This window comes from Trichinella spiralis, assembly GCF_000181795.1.
Source record: "Trichinella spiralis strain ISS 195 chromosome Unknown Scfld2, whole genome shotgun sequence".
Taxonomy (NCBI): domain Eukaryota; kingdom Metazoa; phylum Nematoda; class Enoplea; order Trichinellida; family Trichinellidae; genus Trichinella; species Trichinella spiralis.
The window spans coordinates 7492011-7511538 of NW_003526941.1; the positions used below are offsets into that span (position 1 = coordinate 7492011).

Here is a 19528-nt window from a genome sequence, read left to right on the forward strand (position 1 = left end):
CAAAAAAAACATCAATTTCCCAAAGTGGTAAATAGATCTGCTTCAAAAAAGTCACCACACTACTATGTTACAAACGTGTTTACATAATATTAAATTAAACAGGAGCAGAAAGTGTGCAAACATGATCATTGTAATCGCAAAATTGCAAATAAAAAAACGTTTATAGAGGAATGTACTGCGCGTTTGGTGAAGTTGGAAAAAGTAAATTACATCTGACCTTATTCAGTAAAGTTAAACGCTTGCAAAGCATTGGCGTTTTTTCTGTTATGCAGCAGCAGTATGTGAAAAGTTTCAATTATCAATTTAACTTCAAGAAGCAATAGAATACAATTGAATTTTGTTTTCAACAATAATCTCGGTAAAATTCAAGCAGAAAAAACCACTCCTTATAAACAAATAATTACAAAAGCTAAATTAATGAACAACGGCTAATTTTCGACTGTTTAATGTTCACGATTTGTTTAAACAAGCAGAAGCACCAGAAAGCTGATGAAAAACTAGACACTCAAACACAAACGACAAACAACGAAGTAATGGCAAAGAACAGGAAAAACTTAGAGAAGATACCTATTTCCGCATGCAAGATTAAATACACTGAACGTAGTGAATATAATTCATATGGAAAAGATGCTTCCAAAATAAGATTAAATGTAATGTCGTAAAAAAGAAAAATAAAGCCTACCTTTTCGGAGAGATCCTTCCTTTCGGAACATGTCCTCTGTCGTCGAGGTCGAAGCATTCTGCGATGCGGTGATGCCTGAATGTCCATGTTCGCAGTCGCCATCTTTGAAACGTCAACTTTGGAAACAATTTTTCAAACTTGAAAACATGAAATATCCTGCCCAAAGTAGCAAAAAAAATCAAATACAGCAATGCAGTATCAAATAAAAAACTGCTCTAACAAACAAAGTCAGCTTTCAACCTATTAGGAAGTCAATACAGCGCCAATTACGGTCAAAAGTGAAAATCAAGTACTAATAAAATAACAATAAAAAATCAACAGATTTAAAGTGTATCTAAGTGAAAAAATAACTTTCTTCATACATATATAAATGTATTTATAAATGCATAATACTTTGAACAAATTAAAATTATTACTTTGAAATACCGAATTACAGAATTTTCAATAGGATTCATTCTTTGTTACTGAAATGAACTGAAATTTTAAAAGAAAAGCATATTTTATCGTGCAACATTCGTGACAATTAAGCAATTTATCAAATTTTCCAAAATACCGAGTACTCTATGTGATTTTAAATGTCAGCTAAATGATGAACAATGAAAAGAAGAACAAAACAACAACCATTTATCGACTTTCACATGCATAATAATGAAAAATTAAATTCATAAAACCAGAAAATAATCTCAGTAAATTCATATTTACAACAAATAGGTTATTCATTATAATTAATTTGAACTTGACATCAGTTCTGTAGAAATGTTGGAAACACAAACCGAATTGTTTACGAGATTTGAGTCCTCTGACCAGTGTTCCTATTGTCCAGTATGGAGATAAAATTGTATGTGTCATCAATAGTTTGCGAATGGTTTGATGAAATATTTCCGGCCCATAAGCTGCTCCCCAATTGTCTCTATGAAAAGGCGATGTTGAAAATAATCACACACTGTTTGCATGCAGTTACGCAGCATTTTAAATAATAAGCTGCAATAATTTTGATGATATTTTGTTGTGACTGTGAACTGATTAATATATGCAGAGACTTTACTTGTAATGACAACACAATACCAAGCTAATGTATAACGCACACGAGATTACACACACAGAGAGGCAATGCACACTGAGAGAACGCCGGAACAAACCTACGCACGCACACTGATGACGTGAAACTACTGTACCTACTGTATTAGGTTCCTGCGCGCTCTTTTTGTATATATTTTGATAGCATGACATCGCAATACATTACATATTTCATGTTTACTTTCAATTTCAATTGTATTTCATTTACTCGTTCCTCAATTTGTGCTGAAACAGGAAGTAAAAAACAGTTTCGAACCAAAAATGCAATATTGTGAAGAACAAAATGTTTTGTAGCCAAATCCTAAATAGCATTTACATTATTTGCATAAGGACGGGTTTAGTTGAAGCAATTTCACAATTTGTTTCAAGTGACTGACAGAAGTGCCTGTTCATGCAATCATGCGCATAAAATGAAATTACCGTAAAAATAAATCAAGTTAAGTTATGAAAAACCCATTCAAAAACACATGCGCAAAGATTTTAAAAACATTTTCCATTTCAATTCAGAAATATTAAAATTATCATTGAATTTATATTTTTATATTTTTGAATGAAATGAATTTGTTGCAGAAAAACTCGAAACATTAAATTTAAAATCTTTAAAAACATCAATTTAGCAAAGCGTAAATTGTTTAAACGAAAAGTTTTAAAATTTTCATTTGTTTAAAGTTCAACTTCACATTAGTCAGTGTTGACGTGCTCGTCAGTGTTTGTTTTCCGTTGAACAATTTTGATCAACGTTGTGCAGTTGCAGATTATCCAACAGCTACATCTCAGCAGGTAAATTTCAAACTGAAATAAAATGACAATTTTTGATTTGGTTTTTTGCAGCAAAACTGTGGTTATAAATTTGTTTAGAAAATGAGAACTGAAAGCACGATGGCTAGATTCGCAGTTTTGTTATTATTGTTGCTTTGCAAGCAGGGTTCGATGAACGCGGAAGAATCAACATGCCCATTCGAAACTCGCCAAGTATATCACGGTTACAGGTTTCATTCGTGCTTTACACTGGTGATGGACATTATGATGCCATTGGTGAGGACGGTCGATGACGCCCAAGAATATTGCAGAAAATACTTCAAGAACGGTGAGTTGGCCGTATTCACCGCTATCAGCAAGCAGATCGCGGAACCATCGACATGGACTCCAAATAATGTAAACTTGAAAATACTGAATGGCGGGAAGTTGAGATTGAAAAAAATCAATCCATTACATTCCGGTACAGTACGCTACAAATTTGAAATGTTCACTTCACACGAGACCGGAAATATATACACATTCAATCGAATGAATTCAGTGAATGAAAACAACAGCTGGGCGATGATTGTGCCAGAATTCAAGCTGTTAAGATATGACAAAAATCTTGAAAATACACTGAATACTGAAAATATAGGAAAAGACATTTGCACGACAATTGTCAAATCATACAACAAAAGTGACTTCAGCGTTGGACAGTCGTTCTTGTGCAATGGTGAGCAGAGTCGTTCGCATTGGAATTCGATAATTTGCAAGCACGATCCGTATGCAAATTGCCTACTGCAAAATGTGGTCAAATGTGAAACCGTATCACCGCAAGAATGCATCCTAGTCAATGGGGTAGAAATTGCCAAAAATGCCACTGAACCGTACGGCAAGCAATGCGATATGAACGGTATTGTGGAAAAGCCTTACAAAATTGACTGTCCTTGCAAATTTGACAAAATTGTATGCATGAATAAAAGTAGCAATTCAACGAAGTCTCTTTCATATGATGATGAATTTTGTGAATGCCCACTGCAGTATTGCAAATACGGTAAGCATTCGCATTCAACTAAATAAATGAATACGAAAAACCATATTAATTCAATCAAACAATTTTTCATTATTTTTTAAATTTATCATTTCAGATCCCACTTGTAATTCAACCCCAAAAAAATGTAAAATGAACAAATCTAACGGCACATTCGAATGCTCGTGCATGCCGTTGTTGGATCAGAAAGTTATACACGAAAGTAGTTGAGTGATTGTCATGTTGAATTTCTCAATTCAATATTTTCCATTATCGTTTAGATACAACAGAACCGCAGGTAGAAGAAAATAAATTTGAAAATGTTTTGAATTCAACGACAGACACTAGTACTAACGCTACAAATAAGGATAATGGAATGGAACGGCGAGGTATGTCGTTTTAGAAACATCACATATTGACTAATCCACCATAATGTAATGCATTTTTCAATTTTATAAAAAGCACTTTACTCAAAATACAATAAAAAGAATCAAGTATAATTAATTAGTACTGATTGTCTGTTATTGTTTTTTAAAAATGTACAATTCTGAAACATCACATCTTGACGCTTAGGTGAACAAACAACGACGATCACTCCATCTCAATCACCAGTACCCATTACCGTAACAGAAGTTACAAAAAATATGAGTATGTGTTTTCACACTCACAATATCTGTCTCAGTGAATTTACTTAAATTTTAAATTATTTACAAATCAAGCATATCTCCGTTTAGTTATGCATAAAACAACACCTGCAGCATTCCAGTCAACAACCAACACCAACAACAATAATTTTTCAGCAACTTCGACAGAAAACATAAGTATTTTTCATGTTTAAAATATTTTAAGATTAAATGCATTAATTTTGAAATGAATATAATGAACACTGTTTCAGAAACGACGCTAGCTAATATCAATAACTCTTCAACGGTGACAACAAGTTCTACTGCTACGGCAACACATACTGCATCCATAAATTCTGTTTCTCAAACAAGTAAGCATAATTGCAAGGGTTATTAACATCATCATTTAGAAAAAATACTATACGATAATCACTTGCATAATCATCATTATCAGTTGAGTAAAGTAATAAATTATCAATGAAATTCAAACTGAAAAGGCCAACTAAATTTTTCCAAATAAATAGATCATCATCACCAAATTCATATGCATAACGGTATTACACTCATAATAAATTATTGTCTTTTTTCTTTGTACCCATGAATTTGTACAGTTTCTGAACGAGTAAAATTGGAAATAAGTTGTAATTTTTTAAAATTATTCTAACACTTGATGATACACGACTGTGCATTAATTTTGAATTTATCAAACTTATTCAAAATCATTTTAGATATTACAGAATCGCGTTTGGAGGGATTCTATATATACAGCTTATTATCGTTGAAATCAAAAGGTACTGAAACAAACAAATACTGGCAAAAGAAACCACGAACTGATACTTCAATATTTTTTCAGACACATCTCATAACTTACCGTCAAATAATGATCAGTGGGCCTATTTGGAAAACAGCGGAGTGGTGATTTTGTGTAAGCAACTGTTTTCAAATTGAAAAAATATATACATATTTATTTATTTAAACTTCACAAAATTATATTATAATTCAGCGGATCTGATCAATTCCATTGAAACAGAGCATCCCATTACCTTCACCTATCTAAACACTTTAAACAGAATGACTCTTGGTAATTTTTGCTTATATTTATTTAAAATGATAAATACCTTAATTTCCTATAATAAAAACTGATAAGTACTTTCAGAGAATAATACAGTTGTAACCAATCGATGCGGTTATGTACAACTTCAAGGAAATGCGACAAATGAATATGAAGAAGGTACATATACATATATATATATATATATATATATATATATATATATATATACGTTTTCTTCAACAAGCAATATTAATTTTTATTAATTCATTTTAGGCTATTATCATATCGAAGGCAAACTGAATGACGAAAATATAGCATTTTACCTTATAAAATCAACAGCAAATGAGCCTAATGGTATACTGTATTTTGATTGTTAAGAATTTTAAATTTTACTACTTCATTAAATATGAACATTTTTAGCATGTGGGCAAAATTTTGATAAAAGAAAAGTCATTCTTTACGTTAATGGCTTTGCCAGGATAAAACCGTTTTGTAAATATTCAGTTACAATAAATATAAATAGATATGTGAAATCAATTTTACTTTAGCAACCGCTACTGTAAAGACCGAAGAAGAAGAAACTGAAGGCCCTACGTATACGATAGCATTTTCTGGTGTAATAATTTTAAAACATTCCAGTAAGTCAAAATTTTCAAGTCTACTAATGCTAAAAGGAAACCAGTGCACAAAATCCCTAATTAAATGTTGTAAAAAAGTGAAATTATGCTAATCGTTATCTTAATCGATTAATTACAGATTATAGAATCATATTTTTCATTTTTAGGATTTGATGTAAAATGGTATTTCAAACCAAATGATGAAATGAGCAAACACAAATTTTTCGCACATCTAAGTAATGATACGATTTATTCTATTTTTTTATAAAAAATAAGTTTTTTGGAATAGAATATTCACATTTAAAAAAGTAGATTATTCATTTGAGATATCATATGCAAGTCTCAATGTGTCAAATTATGAACAAAACTGAAAATGTGAAAATATTTTAGATTGGAAAAATACGAAAAGGAATGAAACTGATGATATAGGATATGATGAAAATGTATATTTTAAATCTTTCGCACCAAGTATTACTGAAATCATAATAATTGTGTGTATTGTGTTTCTTCTGATACTGCTCATATCCACGGTAGCTTACCTAGTTGAAGTATATCAGGTTTTAATGGCTAAACAGCTTCATAATGCAATTTTTTTCTAGAAATTGCATGTTCAAAGAAAAAATAAGAATAAGAATAAGAAGAAGAAGAAGAAGAAGAAGAGCAAGAAGAACAAAAAGCAACAATATGAACAATATGAAAATGGAAATTCTTCTCAAAGGGAAGAAATGTTATGTGAAAATTTCAATTCTGACAAAACATTTGAATTTATAACATCGCCAAATAACCAAATGAAGGACTACGATAATTATTCAGTAAGTTTTTTCTTGGTACAAAATTTCACTCTCACGTATAACTCAACTGTCATACTGTATAAATTGTAATGTGTAAATTTCTGCAGAAAACCATACAAAGTTATCATACTATATACCAGAAAAATGCAAAATTGTCCATCAGTCAAACTGCAATTTCAACTGAAACAGAAAGCACGAAAACTAGTGATCTCATGTCGGATCGAAAATCGATTGTAACTTCAAATTCTGTACGTTGGATTTGCAGTTTATATAATGGAAAATAAATTTATAAAATTTTCAGAAAACTGACACTGATGCAAATGAAACAGAAACTGCGACTGAAACAGATGAAGACAGCGAATCGAGTGAAACTTCGATCAGTACGCAAACCGGAGAACAGTCAACTAGTTTAAATTCTGTAAGTTCTACAAGTTCATTTCCAACAATTTTGCATAAATTTTAAAAAAAAATCTTTTCTACAGGACAATGATCAGTCGAAACAAAGCATAGAAGACGATGAAACGAAAGCTAATTACAGCGAAATTAAACAAATTTTCCCAGAAATAAAAATTTGTCCACAAAATGAAAAAACACAAAATTCCCGTTCTGAAGTTATTAAAGTAGACATAAAATCAAATAAGGATCAATAAAAATAAAATTGAACACATTTTCATTTCAGGTTTCAAGCAAAGGACATGCGACAACGTGGCGATCTTACATAAGCTGAGTGAACAATTATACACTTTGCTTTATCATAAATTCAAAATAATTTATTATTGTTATTATTAACTGAAAATATACCTATCAATTTCGAAATATCATCATTGTAACATTCACTTATTTAAGCTGAGACAATTCATTTGTTATGCTGGTTTATTTATAACTTATAATAAAATTTTTTTCATAATTGAACGTTTGTTTTAATGTAAATCGTATTATCGGGTAAAAGACAATTAAAAGCGCATGTCACTTCTCACAAAATATAGCAGATGTTTTCAAATATCACACCTTTTCAAATAATAAAATCAATCAGAATGAATAATTCAGAACCATATAAAAATAATAATGACAACAATAAACAACACTTACGAGGAGCAGTCTATGCTGAGCATTTCGGAGAGCAGATTCTTTTCTGGAAAATTTTCACTTCTTCGACAGAACAAGTTTGATTGTTTGAGTTCAATTTTTCTAAAACGTATTTTTCAAAAGAAATAATTCAAATAATACAATCTTTTTTTGTAGTTAAAATTTTTTCGCAATTTACATCTTTATGTAAAAATAGTACAACTTTTCATTTCAAAAAAATGCACGACGAAAACAAAATTTCAAAAGTAAACGACAAAATATCATGGTGTCAGTTTGTTCTGTTGCATGAAAATTAATAAATTCAACAATAAAAGTGAAATACAACTCGTCAATAAAATCATTATTACGCATTTTTTTCTTCTACAAATTTGCATCCGATACATTATATTCAAGTACAATCAAAAAGTTTTCATAAACTTCATTATTTTATCCGATGATGAAAATTATTTCAAATTATAAATTTTGATAAAATCCTCATTTTTTTAATATCAAATTTATATATTTTTTCAAAAATGATATTTATGAACTTGCCTGAGAGTCAATATAAATCATGCGCGCCATAAATGGCATTGTTCCCGCTACAGTAAACCCGTTGTCTCCTGTTTGTCATTTGTTTTTTTTTGCATTTTTATTTTGACTTTCTTTATTTATTGAGTTTGCATATTTTCACGTATTTCTGTTTAGATGTAGACGCGAAAAATTACAAGCAAGTGACCTGTAAGATATTTTAGTTCTTGATATTTTATCGATCCTAGTCGGTTATTCGTAGGCGGAAGAGAAGCGTAGTGTTCATTTGTGAAATGATCAATAGAGTTTCTTTTTTTTTTATTTATTACTTAGTCTAGCGCAAATATATGCCTCGGTCTACTCGTTCACTTGTTACTCATATTTTTTTCCAACTTTAAAACGTCGTCCTTTAAAGTGAAATGATTGGTCACTTTGACTTCTTTAAAATTTTCGGATCATCAGGCATATGTTCAATAAAATAAATTTATATTAAATTTCACTCTCGTGTTAGTCTGTAGTTGACAGTTATACCGAACGGTGGTTGCTCGCTGTTCATTCTTCACTGGTAAGCACTGACGATTCATGATTATATAGACTTTATTTAAATTGTTAATTGTAAACATCCGGTTTGTTTTATTAGTACTTTTGAGAACAATATTCTTCTTCTCAACGCTGTTGTGGCTGACGCAGTTGATTTCCATCGCCTTGATTCTACGGATAACGATGCTTGATAGGTGAGCCAAAGCTTTTATGTGACATGAAAAATCAATTTGATTCGCCTTCGGTCATTATTGCTTAAATTTAAATTAGTTCTCAACGTAAGGATATCAGTTTTCGGCCAAAACATGTCATAGGTCTGTAATTGAGCAGAATTTAACCTTCTGAAATTATCCACTTTTCCCAGAGGATGTAGAAATGTTATATTTATGACGTCCTTTTTACATTTGTTGCGTCATGTTTACTTGCGTCGGAGGACATTTTTAACTTTGTGTCATAAACCGAAATGTGTGCACAGTTAGTTAAACTTCGGCAAATCGCTGCATGTTTCCGACATCTGGTCGCCGGATTCACAAACATGACAAGTAAAAAATCTGTGCCGTCTCCAATTATTGTCCCCATCAAAAAATAATTTTTCGACAATCAGTTAAGCTTTCCTGGAATGCTGGACAATGGGGCGTTATGATGTACCATTATCATTATCATTGTTATTATTCAGCGTTGTTTCTCTCCAGAACGCGTGCTAGCTTTTAGTGTGTCACTGGTGCATGGGCACATGTGACCGACGGTCATCAGTTGACCTTGTTGTTTTTTCATTAATCTTATTCAAACATAAATCAGATTGATTGTTTTATTTCTTTGTTTCAGTTTGACAGAATATTCTGCATTTACACTGCCACTGATCATTATGATGGTCTTCGGTGGAGCAATGACGTACTTCGGTTTGAGCAGCAGTAGTCGAAAGTTGAAGCCGGCATGCGATTTGAACGACCAGACATCGATTGTTTCGGTAAGAGTTCCATTCGTAACATTCGCTTAAACAACCTTCCTTTTTCGTCTTTATTTTCCAATATTGGCTTTCGATCACGCTCTCACCATCAATAACATCATTACCTTTTGTAACTAGCGAGGTTAAATTCGATCGTTTTTTTTTTCAATTTCATTAACGAACGCGGCGCTTGTCATACTGTATTATGTAATGACATGTAGGTTCAATAGTGCATTGATTCATGCGCGACAAATTTACTGCACGCGCCTCACTAAGTGCTTTCAAAATGTGATGGCGAAAACAAATTAAAAAAATTAAACCGGAAATGAAAATGAAAACGTACTTGATATTGATGTTGAAAAAGAAATTCTGACAATCAAATGCGCTTATCTTTTGAATAGCACTGACATCACTCGCTGTTCTTGATCTGAAAATGCTCCAATACTGATAATGTGCGTCTAGAAGGAAAATTTTAATGCGCTAACGGAACAGAATTTGCATTCGCACTGATAATGGCTAATTAATGCGGGAACTTACAATGATGACGTGCTGCGTGTGTTTGCTGAATAAATATTTTGAATGTGTTAATATTTCTAATTGAAGCATCTCTAAATGGTAATTTCATGTTGTTTTTCTTTCACATGTTCAGGAGTTTGAGAGTAGTCGATCGTCGAAATTTATTGAAAATGGTCGAGTGTTGGAGTATTTGTCTGACGATTGTCGTACGATGTACGATGTGCTTCGTCAAGGTGCCAAAGCGTCAAACAACGGTCCCTGCCTTGGTTATAGAAAAAAGATGCCTGACAACAGTCGTCCATATGTTTGGATGAACTTCAACGACGTGATACGACGATGTAACAACTTTGCCCAGGGTTTACTTAGTTTAGGTTTGAAACCAGGCGGCGAATCGTTTGTAGGCCTCTATTCAATCAATCGTCCAGAAGTATGTGAAACAGTACGTGAACAGAGCACCTTATGATGTTTTCTTTTATTTTTAAGTGGACAATTGCTGAACACGCTTGCTACGCGTACTCTATGGTTGTAGTACCTTTGTATGATACTCTTGGAAAGGAAGCTGTGTCATACATTATCGAGCAAAGTATAATATACAAGATGATAATCGATTGATTAGCAGTTAATTGTTTGCAAAATTTTCATCACTTTTAGCTGAGATGAAAGTTATCATTTGTGACACTGCCAAAAGGGCACAGTCACTGATCGAAATTTCGCCCAAACATCCGCAGCTTCGTCATGTTATCATCATGGATTCATTTGATGATCAGCTGGCCGAAAAGGCGAAAGCAAATGGCATCGAATTTATACGTTATAATGCAGTAGAGTTGGAAGGCGCTACGGTGGTGAATCCATTACCACATGTGGTGAGCATTTCAAAGCAGAATTAAAAGTTGCTATTAAATGTTGAACTGTGCGTAATTTTGTAGATTCCACGTCCGAACGATTTGGCCACGATCTGTTATACAAGTGGTACAACGGGACTCCCGAAAGGCGTCATGCTAAGTCATGGAAACATTATTGCCAATTCGACCGTCCAGATTATGTTCAAAAACGCACCAGTGTGCAGTAGTGACATCCTCATCTCGTTTTTGCCATTGGCACATATGTTCGAACGTTTGATGGAAGTATGTTTTCTTTTTGAAATAACAATCAATCAGTTCATTTATTTTGTTCTTTTCAGCTGTGCGTTTTGATGCTCGGAGGTTGTGTTGGTTATTACAGTGGAGACATTCGGCAAATCACAGATGACATGAAAGCGTTGAAACCGACTCTGTTTCCAATGGTTCCACGTTTGTTGAACCGTATTTATGATAAAGTAACAACCGAAGTGAACAAGAATGTGTTTAAGAAGATCATCTTTGAACTAGCAATGAACTCCAAAATGCGTGATTTGGAAAAGTAATTTTGAAAGATATATATAGGTATGATTTTATCGATCACAAATCTTACCTTAGGTCCATTTTACGCCGAAATACTTTGTTGGATCGATTGGTTTTCAAAAAAGTGCGTGAAGAGATTGGAGGAAATGTGCGCATTATTATATCCGGAAGTGCTCCAGCCTCGCCCGCGGTTCTCACATTTGCCAGGGCTGCGTTCAGTTGCACTGTGTTGGAAGGTTACGGCCAGACTGAGTGCGTGGCTGCCGCTTGTTTGACGTTGGAAGGTGACCACGTGGCTGGTCACGTCGGGCCACCGTCGCCATCTTGTATCATCAAATTGGTCGACGTGCCAGATATGAATTATTTTGCGAAGAACAATCAAGGTGAAGTGTGCATCAAAGGTCCGAATGTGTTTCATGGTTATTACAAAGATCCGGAACGTACACGAGAAGCATTGGACGAGGATGGTTGGCTGCACACGGGCGACATTGGTGAATGGACCTCTCGGGGATCGTTGAAACTTATCGATCGAAAGAAAAACATTTTCAAGCTTGCCCAAGGAGAATACATCGCACCAGAGAAGATCGAAAATGTCTACTTGAAGTCGAAATTTGTATCTCAAATTTTCGTCCATGGTGACAGTCTCAAATCTTGCTTAGTTGGAATTGTTGTACCGAACATTCCTTTGTTGGAAAAGCATGTCAGTGAGACGCTTAATTTGAGACAAACACCGGAGGAGTTGTTGAAAAATACGGTATGCTTGTTTGTTTTCATTCATATTATTTTCAGTTTACTTGTAAAAATGGTTAATAATTTCCAGGCTGTTAAAAGGATAATTTTGGATGACATGTTGAACGAAGGAAAATTAGCCAATTTGTGCTCTTTTGAACAAGTGAAAGATATTTATCTGCATGGCGATGCATTCAGCGTCGAAAACAACCTACTTACCCCGACTTACAAGGCGAGGCGGACAGAGATTTGCAAACAATTTCAAGAACGAATTGCTGAGATGTACAAACATCTCTGCTGAAATTTTATCAATATTCATTCGTTTCATTTTTTGTTCTTCAACAATTTCATTAATCTCAGCGATAACTATAACCACTTATATATATATATATATATATGTGTATATATCATCTGTCTTACAGAAAAAATTGTCATCACAACCAATCACTCTGCCGAAATACACGTACATACCCAATACGAAGGTAAATTTCTCAGGCATGTCATTATTATCTATGTTTTTTTTAAATTCACTTAGTGCTACATTGTAATACTGCCTCATCTCCATCCAGTACTGTTTATTTCGCTTCACTCAACTCAAAACATTCTGTTAATTCTCAACTATCTCACACACACACACACACAATGTGACTGTAGTTGTAGTATTTGAAAATAATAATATCTTAGCATAGTTACTGTCTTCTTGTTGTAATGTACGTTTACAGCAGCTAACTTACGTGAATATGAATATAATGAATAAAATTTCAAAATATACTTACTTACTTGTTGATAAAATTGTACACTCAGTCATGATCTGTAGAAAACAAACGACAACAATAATGATTTGTGCACTCAACAATTTTTATGCAAATGAAAAAAAAACAGTGACACTGTCAAGTTGACATATCTTTTTGTAAAATAAATAATACATTCATATTATACTGTATGCAGAGATGGAGGGATAAGAGAGGGAGGGAGAGGGCAAGCGGAATGGAACTTCTCTGGGATGCCACTGTACATAAGTATGTGCAGATGATGGCATGAGGAGATGACAAAACAACTGCTATTATCGATAAGGAAGAATAGATACTTTTGAAGCAGGAGGAGAAAGAATTTTACAAAGAAAATTTGACATCTCACTAGATTCACAAGGGGCGCCGTTAAGTAGAATGGATTCAACACAAATGAGACAATAAAGAAGAGTGAAAACATGGATAACATTAACAACAGTAAACAATGAAAATTTCCATGTTGAATGAAACAAAGCACGCAGTGTTCATCAGTGGCTGTATGCATCGAGAATTCAGAGGTATTTTCAAAAATAAAGTTACAAGCCATAACCAAAAAAAACATAAATAAAAATAAGATAAAAAAAAGCAAGAAAACATGTCTACTTATCGCACTGCATGAAAGGAACGGTAGCTATTAGAAACGACAATCTGCCTCACAGATGTATGGGTGAGTGGTAAAATTAAAACAAATACTAATGCTAATAAACAAAAAGAAAAAACCAACAATACAAAAATTTGGCAGTATGTATGTTTACAGCTACACATAAAAAGTACAACAAATAAACGCTCATTTCAAAACCAAAACACAACAACAATACAAAAACTATTGTAATTATTGGAAAGGAAAATATTAAAAAAAACTATTACTACTTAAAAAGAAGGAGTAAAAGATTGTGAATAGAATCGCAGAGCTTAACACCCGCTTTGAAATAACTGTGAATTTTGTTACACGCAATTTTTGCGAATTAAATGTGTAATAAACACTGCAAAGGCAGTAAGTGACAAATGAAATAAATAAACAGTAAAAAATATTCAAATTAGCAAAGTAATAAAAGAAAAACATAGCGCCGGCGCCGGCGTCGGCGCTTACCTTCCTCCCTCTTTATCTCATATTTTTCGTTGTCACACGTTTTCCAATTCATCAGCGGCTGTAGAGCCGCTCTGGCAACGCATAACAAGTACTGCGCTTAGAATCTGTTGTCTCATTATCCGGAATATTCTGAGGAATAATGGCATACTGCACTAACAGAGGGATATCTATAAAATGGAACTTTTACATTAAATTTAAACAAAAACATAAATATAACAAGAGCATAAGAATTTGATAACTTGACCTTGTACAATGAATAAATACTTCTGCTCTTTCATATTATTATTATTATTCATTATAGGAAATATACTTACGATCAGATGGAATGCTCGGATTAGGACATCCCATATATTTGCTTTCCAAAATCCAAGTTATATCAACTGCTCCAAGAACACCCAATCGAAGCAGAGAGGATGGTGTAGAGAAAACGTAATCGATGATGCCTTTGAAGTCCAATCTAAATGTACAAATAAGTAAATAAAACTGCATCATCTAACACAAAAAAGAAACTTTATCCATCTGTATGTGCATGCAAAGCGTATGTTATCATCGTACGTGAAGTTGGTGAACGAGATCATCGAAGAATCGTAGGCGGTTTCTAGTTTCATCTGATGCGCATAATTGTTTGTATCTTTCGTTGAGCTCAGCTTTTGCAAGCACGTCGTACCTCGGAAATCCTTAAAATCCGGATGATCGCATGCAATTTTACCGGTTGCCAGAAATTCATAGACACCTATAAAAAATGAAGAAACATATAATAGGAAATATCTACCTATCAAATAAACGCTGAAAACTCATACCAGAAGCAGGTACGGAATTCAAATCTCCACAAACAAGCAAAGGAATTTGATCAGTAGTCAGATGACGTTGTTGAGCCACTGAATCAACCAAGTATCCCAATTCTTGCACCAACATCATTGTCTGTACCAATTTGACGTCACAAAATTCAGGATCCCAATGTATATGAGCTGTGCACACAATCAACGGAATGCAATTATTTTTGGTATGCCAGTGAGATGAATTGTTACCTGTTGAAATTTAGAAAATTAATTAATTAATTACTAAAATGTGAAAAGATCAAAATCGATCATGGGAACACATACGCAATACACACGTAGTTGGTTGAAGTACCGCAGCTAACGCGATGTTGTCCCTGGTCATTACCCTATTGAGCATCTGCTGACAGCCGTTAGCGTTCGCAATAGCAAGTTGAGTGAATTCAATCAGATGTTTCTTTTCCAATTCAAATCTGAACAGTAATTTTACATGAAAAGAAAACGCCAATGGAATCGCTGTGATATACTTTGATGATTTCCAAAAAATCGCGCAACCGTCGACAAATTTTCGCTCATCCTCAGTCATGGTCTTGGCCCGTGATTTTGGTGAAAATATTCCGGCGTAACCAAATCGTTTCAATTCAGGTACAAAAAATGAATAAAATTGCTCCGTCTCCACTTCCTGCAACAAAAAGAAAAGCACAATTTAAGAGAACAGAAAAAAATAATTTAATTATAAAAATACCTGAAAAGCTATAACATCCGGTTCGTAACTGCGAATTTCGCTCAATATCATCCGTCGGCGATAGTCCCAATTCAGTGCCCAAGATGGACAATAGGGATATTGGGATGGAGTAGCGTACTTTTCGCAAAGCACGTTGTAACACATCACCGTAAAGATGACTGAAGAGAAAAAAACAACAATTGTATCCTTCTTACTTTGAGCAAAACTTTCCAATATCAAAAATAAAAATACAAAATCCACTACTCTTACATTTGTGATCTTTGTCACCAACATCTGTACGTATCCACGGCCTTTCCGGTGGAGGCAACGCTCTAGCTGAAGTAAAAAACCAAGCTATCATGTAAAACAATAGAAGAAAAAACACACGACAATAAATAACAATTGTAGAATCATAGAAACTGATCGATCACGTTTGATGGACAATTATGATAGAACATTTGCATGCCAAATTTTCGATGCAACTCTCAACGGCTATTTTAGCCAAAAATTATCATTACACAAACCGTGCATGCACTTCTCTTCAAACGCGTAACTGTTGCCAAACATTGTTCCATTGTGTTAACCTTTTCAAAATGACAAAAAAGCATTTTATCAGTCGTCATACGACTACAGTAAGCTTCGAAAACAAATTGCGACAAAAATTTTGAAAATCAATCCATGCCATATCTTTCGTTTTGTTGCATTTTTTGCTGATCTTTTCAATATTTTTTAACAAACAGAAGAAAAACTTGCACGTGAGAAAAAACAAATAAACCAAATAATAATAATAACTATGAATTTTACATACCGCACAACTGCACGAGGAAATACTGTAATACTTTTACACTCGTAGTTGGATGATGGTAGACTTGATTTAATTCAGGACTGAGAGGGTTACCATGCAAGGCTAAACAAAAAATGCTTTGTTATACATGAAGAATTAAAATAATAATAATAACAAGTGTTAAAAGGCAGATTCAATCACAAATGTTATGCACTAGGTTTCACTTTCAGCCACTACAGTTGCAAAATTACAACGCTAGCTAAGAACTACTAACACAGGCAAAAGTAAATTAACAGTAAGCACATTACGAATAAACAAGAAAATTATCTTTCTTTTCAAAGAAATAATATGAAATATTTCACCAAAGGCAATTATTGGTGGCATTGGCAAATTTTCAATTAATTCCTGTCTGAGTAAAAGAGATTCTAATAATAAAGGCGCTAACAACTTCAACTTTATCGATCATACATGCATCACTTGAATGACAACAAGACAAATGAACAACAACAACAACAACAGCAACAACTAAATTATTTTAAATAAAAAATTTATATTTCCAACTCAATTTCATATATGAGAATTAGCTAATTACGCTGATATTAGAGAAATGTCATTTTCACCAAACAATTTTTTCGAAAAATCGAAACAAATATTTAGAAAATTTCACAATAATGACACACTGCTATTATATTAAAATCAATTGCACATTATTCACTGGACTTTTAATATTCAACTGAAATAAAGGCTATGTGTAAACAGCGTCAGATGTGGAGTAAAAAATTTCTGAAATAATTGACTGAACAGTATAGACCAAAAGAGAGAAAAAACAACAACTTTATCACATCATAAAATTTGAAGCCTTCATTTTAAGCAAAAGCTTGCTTTGAAAAAAAACCAGTTGTCTGAAAATAACAATGAATTAATTGATAAAAAAAAATAAATGCATATAGTTTGACGTAGAGCTGCCAGAATAAAGTGTGCAACATGCGAAAGTAAGGAAAAAAAACTCAAAGAAAATTGATCTTGCGCATTAGGAAGAGTACCATAACGACGGAATGAATGTTCAACATCGAATTTACAACTAAATTCACCAAAGGATAACAACACTTATCGATCAACACAGAATTTTGCATCGATGAAATGAAAAATCAGCCAGCGTTGCATTAGAGCGCTACTAAATTTCCCCATCCAATAATAATGCATACATATTTACGACAATAATTACACTGATGACGTCCGATTAATAAGTGAATTTGTTGTAAAGGACAAAATGAAACATACCCAAAATTTTCAAATTGTACAACTTTCCAATTTCGAATGGCAATGTTCGTATTAGATTATTATTCAAATGAAGCTGCTCCAGAGACAAGATATCGCCCAGCTCGGAGGGCAAACTGCGTATACGATTATTTGAAGCATCGAGCACTTTCAGTTTGCTCAATTTCGAAATTTCCGGAGGCAATCTAAAAAAGGGCTGCATTAAAATTTAAAAAAAAACAAAACAACAACAACAACAAGAAAAAGCAAAAACAAGTCAAGCTGTTTGTGTCATTTGAACCTTTCCAATTCATTGTCGTTAATAAACAACGCAGTAAGGTGGTCCATTTCGAACACTGGTTGACTGATATTTCTGATAGTTCCTAAATAATACGTGAACTGAATTAGGAAATGGGAAAGAAAAAAAAAACAAAAATCAACGTCAGCATTTCACTGCATGCAAGCAAGCACATGTTGAATATTTTTAATAACTGATTAATTGCAGAAATATGGACGAAAAATGATTGCCAGCAACAGCGGAACAATTTCATCATCATCATCATCATCATCAAGGCGAAAATTTGCCTCAAAATTCGGTCATTGTTTTGCACATAATGCTGACAAACTGGTCTCCAATTTTCAACAAAGCTTGAACCCATTTCGACCCACTTGATTATTATTATATTGTTCATGCAAAAAAATAAAAATTATTTGCTAAAAAAAAGAAAAATAAGAAGAATACACTTGGTCAATAATGAAAGCAACAAAACCAGAAGCTTGAAATCGACAATCAATAGCGAACAGTTTTTGAAAAAAAACCAAACGCTGAGGATTTTTTTTTGAAATTCGTCTATTCAACGCTCGTCAATGTTCAAGAATGCAAATCTGTAACTTTGCAAAAGTGATTCTTCGATAAACAACTTTGCAACGAAAATAAACTCTCCAAAATCACGAAACACAAGCGAACCGTTTTGCAAACGAGACGCACAATTGGAAAGCAGTAAAAATTTGAAATTGGGATTAAAAAAATTGCGCGGGAAAAACAAAAGCGCTGAAAAAAATGAAAATCGAGACAATTGCAGCTTGAAATTTGACAAACAAATCACTGACACTATATGCAATATGCGGAAAAAGAAAGCAATCGAAAGCGTAGCTTACCACGGAGTTCAATCTCAGCCCAGCTCGTCGTTTTGCCAGCAGCTAACTCTTCGGCCGTCAAATATTTGTGAACTCGCAGAGAGCCGTTTTGCATTGAATAGACATCCAAATCACCATTTCTGTCCAAATCACGCCGATCAGTGCTTGATTCCTTTTTGGACTCGGCGCTGCTCTTCGGTGTCGATGTCGAGCCCGCTACCGGTTTACCATCCATTTCTTTCCCCTTCGATGGTCAGCAAGTGCCGGCAATAGCATCGGCACAATATTAAACACCTGACAATTTGTTCAGCAAAAGCTGAAATTATTTTTATGAAAAATATGGAACAGACAAAATTCTATCCAACGACCAAACCGCAAACCGATAACAAACAATCTATCCACCGATTGAATGCAACGAAACGACCAAGCTACTGTAAGTAACGGAAGTTAAGTAAACTGATACAGTACGTTTTGTTTGGGGGCAATTTGCCACCAATAATTTATACTTTACAATTTGTCAAAGCGAACAGAAAAAAATTAATAAAATAATATCATAAAAATGAATTTTTAATTACATGGGAATTATTATGCAAATTTTCAAACAGTTATAACTCGTTGCGTTATTCTTCGTTGCAAGTTGTGACGTTTATTTAACTA

General features: G+C 33.5%; 3 protein-coding genes across 3 annotated transcripts; 2 read left to right on the top strand and 1 right to left on the bottom strand.

The window, feature by feature from the left end:
* The first annotated feature begins 170 nt into the window (after positions 1-170).
* Tsp_06707 (hypothetical protein) lies at positions 171-7262 on the top strand. Its single transcript, XM_003380501.1, has 14 exons — positions 171-277; positions 2449-2539; positions 2618-3551; positions 3646-3750; positions 3809-3916; positions 4423-4521; positions 4879-4941; positions 5004-5075; positions 5753-5842; positions 5989-6057; positions 6212-6378; positions 6720-6860; positions 6914-7030; positions 7095-7262. Exons 1-14 carry the CDS (start codon positions 171-173, stop codon positions 7260-7262), a joined length of 2331 nt encoding a protein of 776 aa, XP_003380549.1.
* A 415-nt stretch (positions 7263-7677) lies between these two features.
* Tsp_06708 (lonCoA ligase 5) lies at positions 7678-12616 on the top strand. Its single transcript, XM_003380502.1, has 10 exons — positions 7678-7775; positions 8856-8939; positions 9571-9712; positions 10341-10646; positions 10691-10790; positions 10859-11070; positions 11134-11331; positions 11388-11605; positions 11662-12340; positions 12407-12616. Exons 1-10 carry the CDS (start codon positions 7678-7680, stop codon positions 12614-12616), a joined length of 2247 nt encoding a protein of 748 aa, XP_003380550.1.
* A 1628-nt stretch (positions 12617-14244) lies between these two features.
* Positions 14245-19106, bottom strand: Tsp_06709 (glucose-repressible alcohol dehydrogenase transcriptional effector). The gene is made up of 9 exons (XM_003380503.1): positions 18893-19106; positions 16502-16600; positions 15964-16029; positions 15730-15872; positions 15297-15651; positions 14994-15221; positions 14749-14926; positions 14508-14650; positions 14245-14360 (listed from the first exon to the last, which is right to left on the bottom strand). Exons 1-9 carry the CDS (start codon positions 19104-19106, stop codon positions 14245-14247), a joined length of 1542 nt encoding a protein of 513 aa, XP_003380551.1.
* Between the last annotated feature and the right edge of the window lie 422 nt (positions 19107-19528).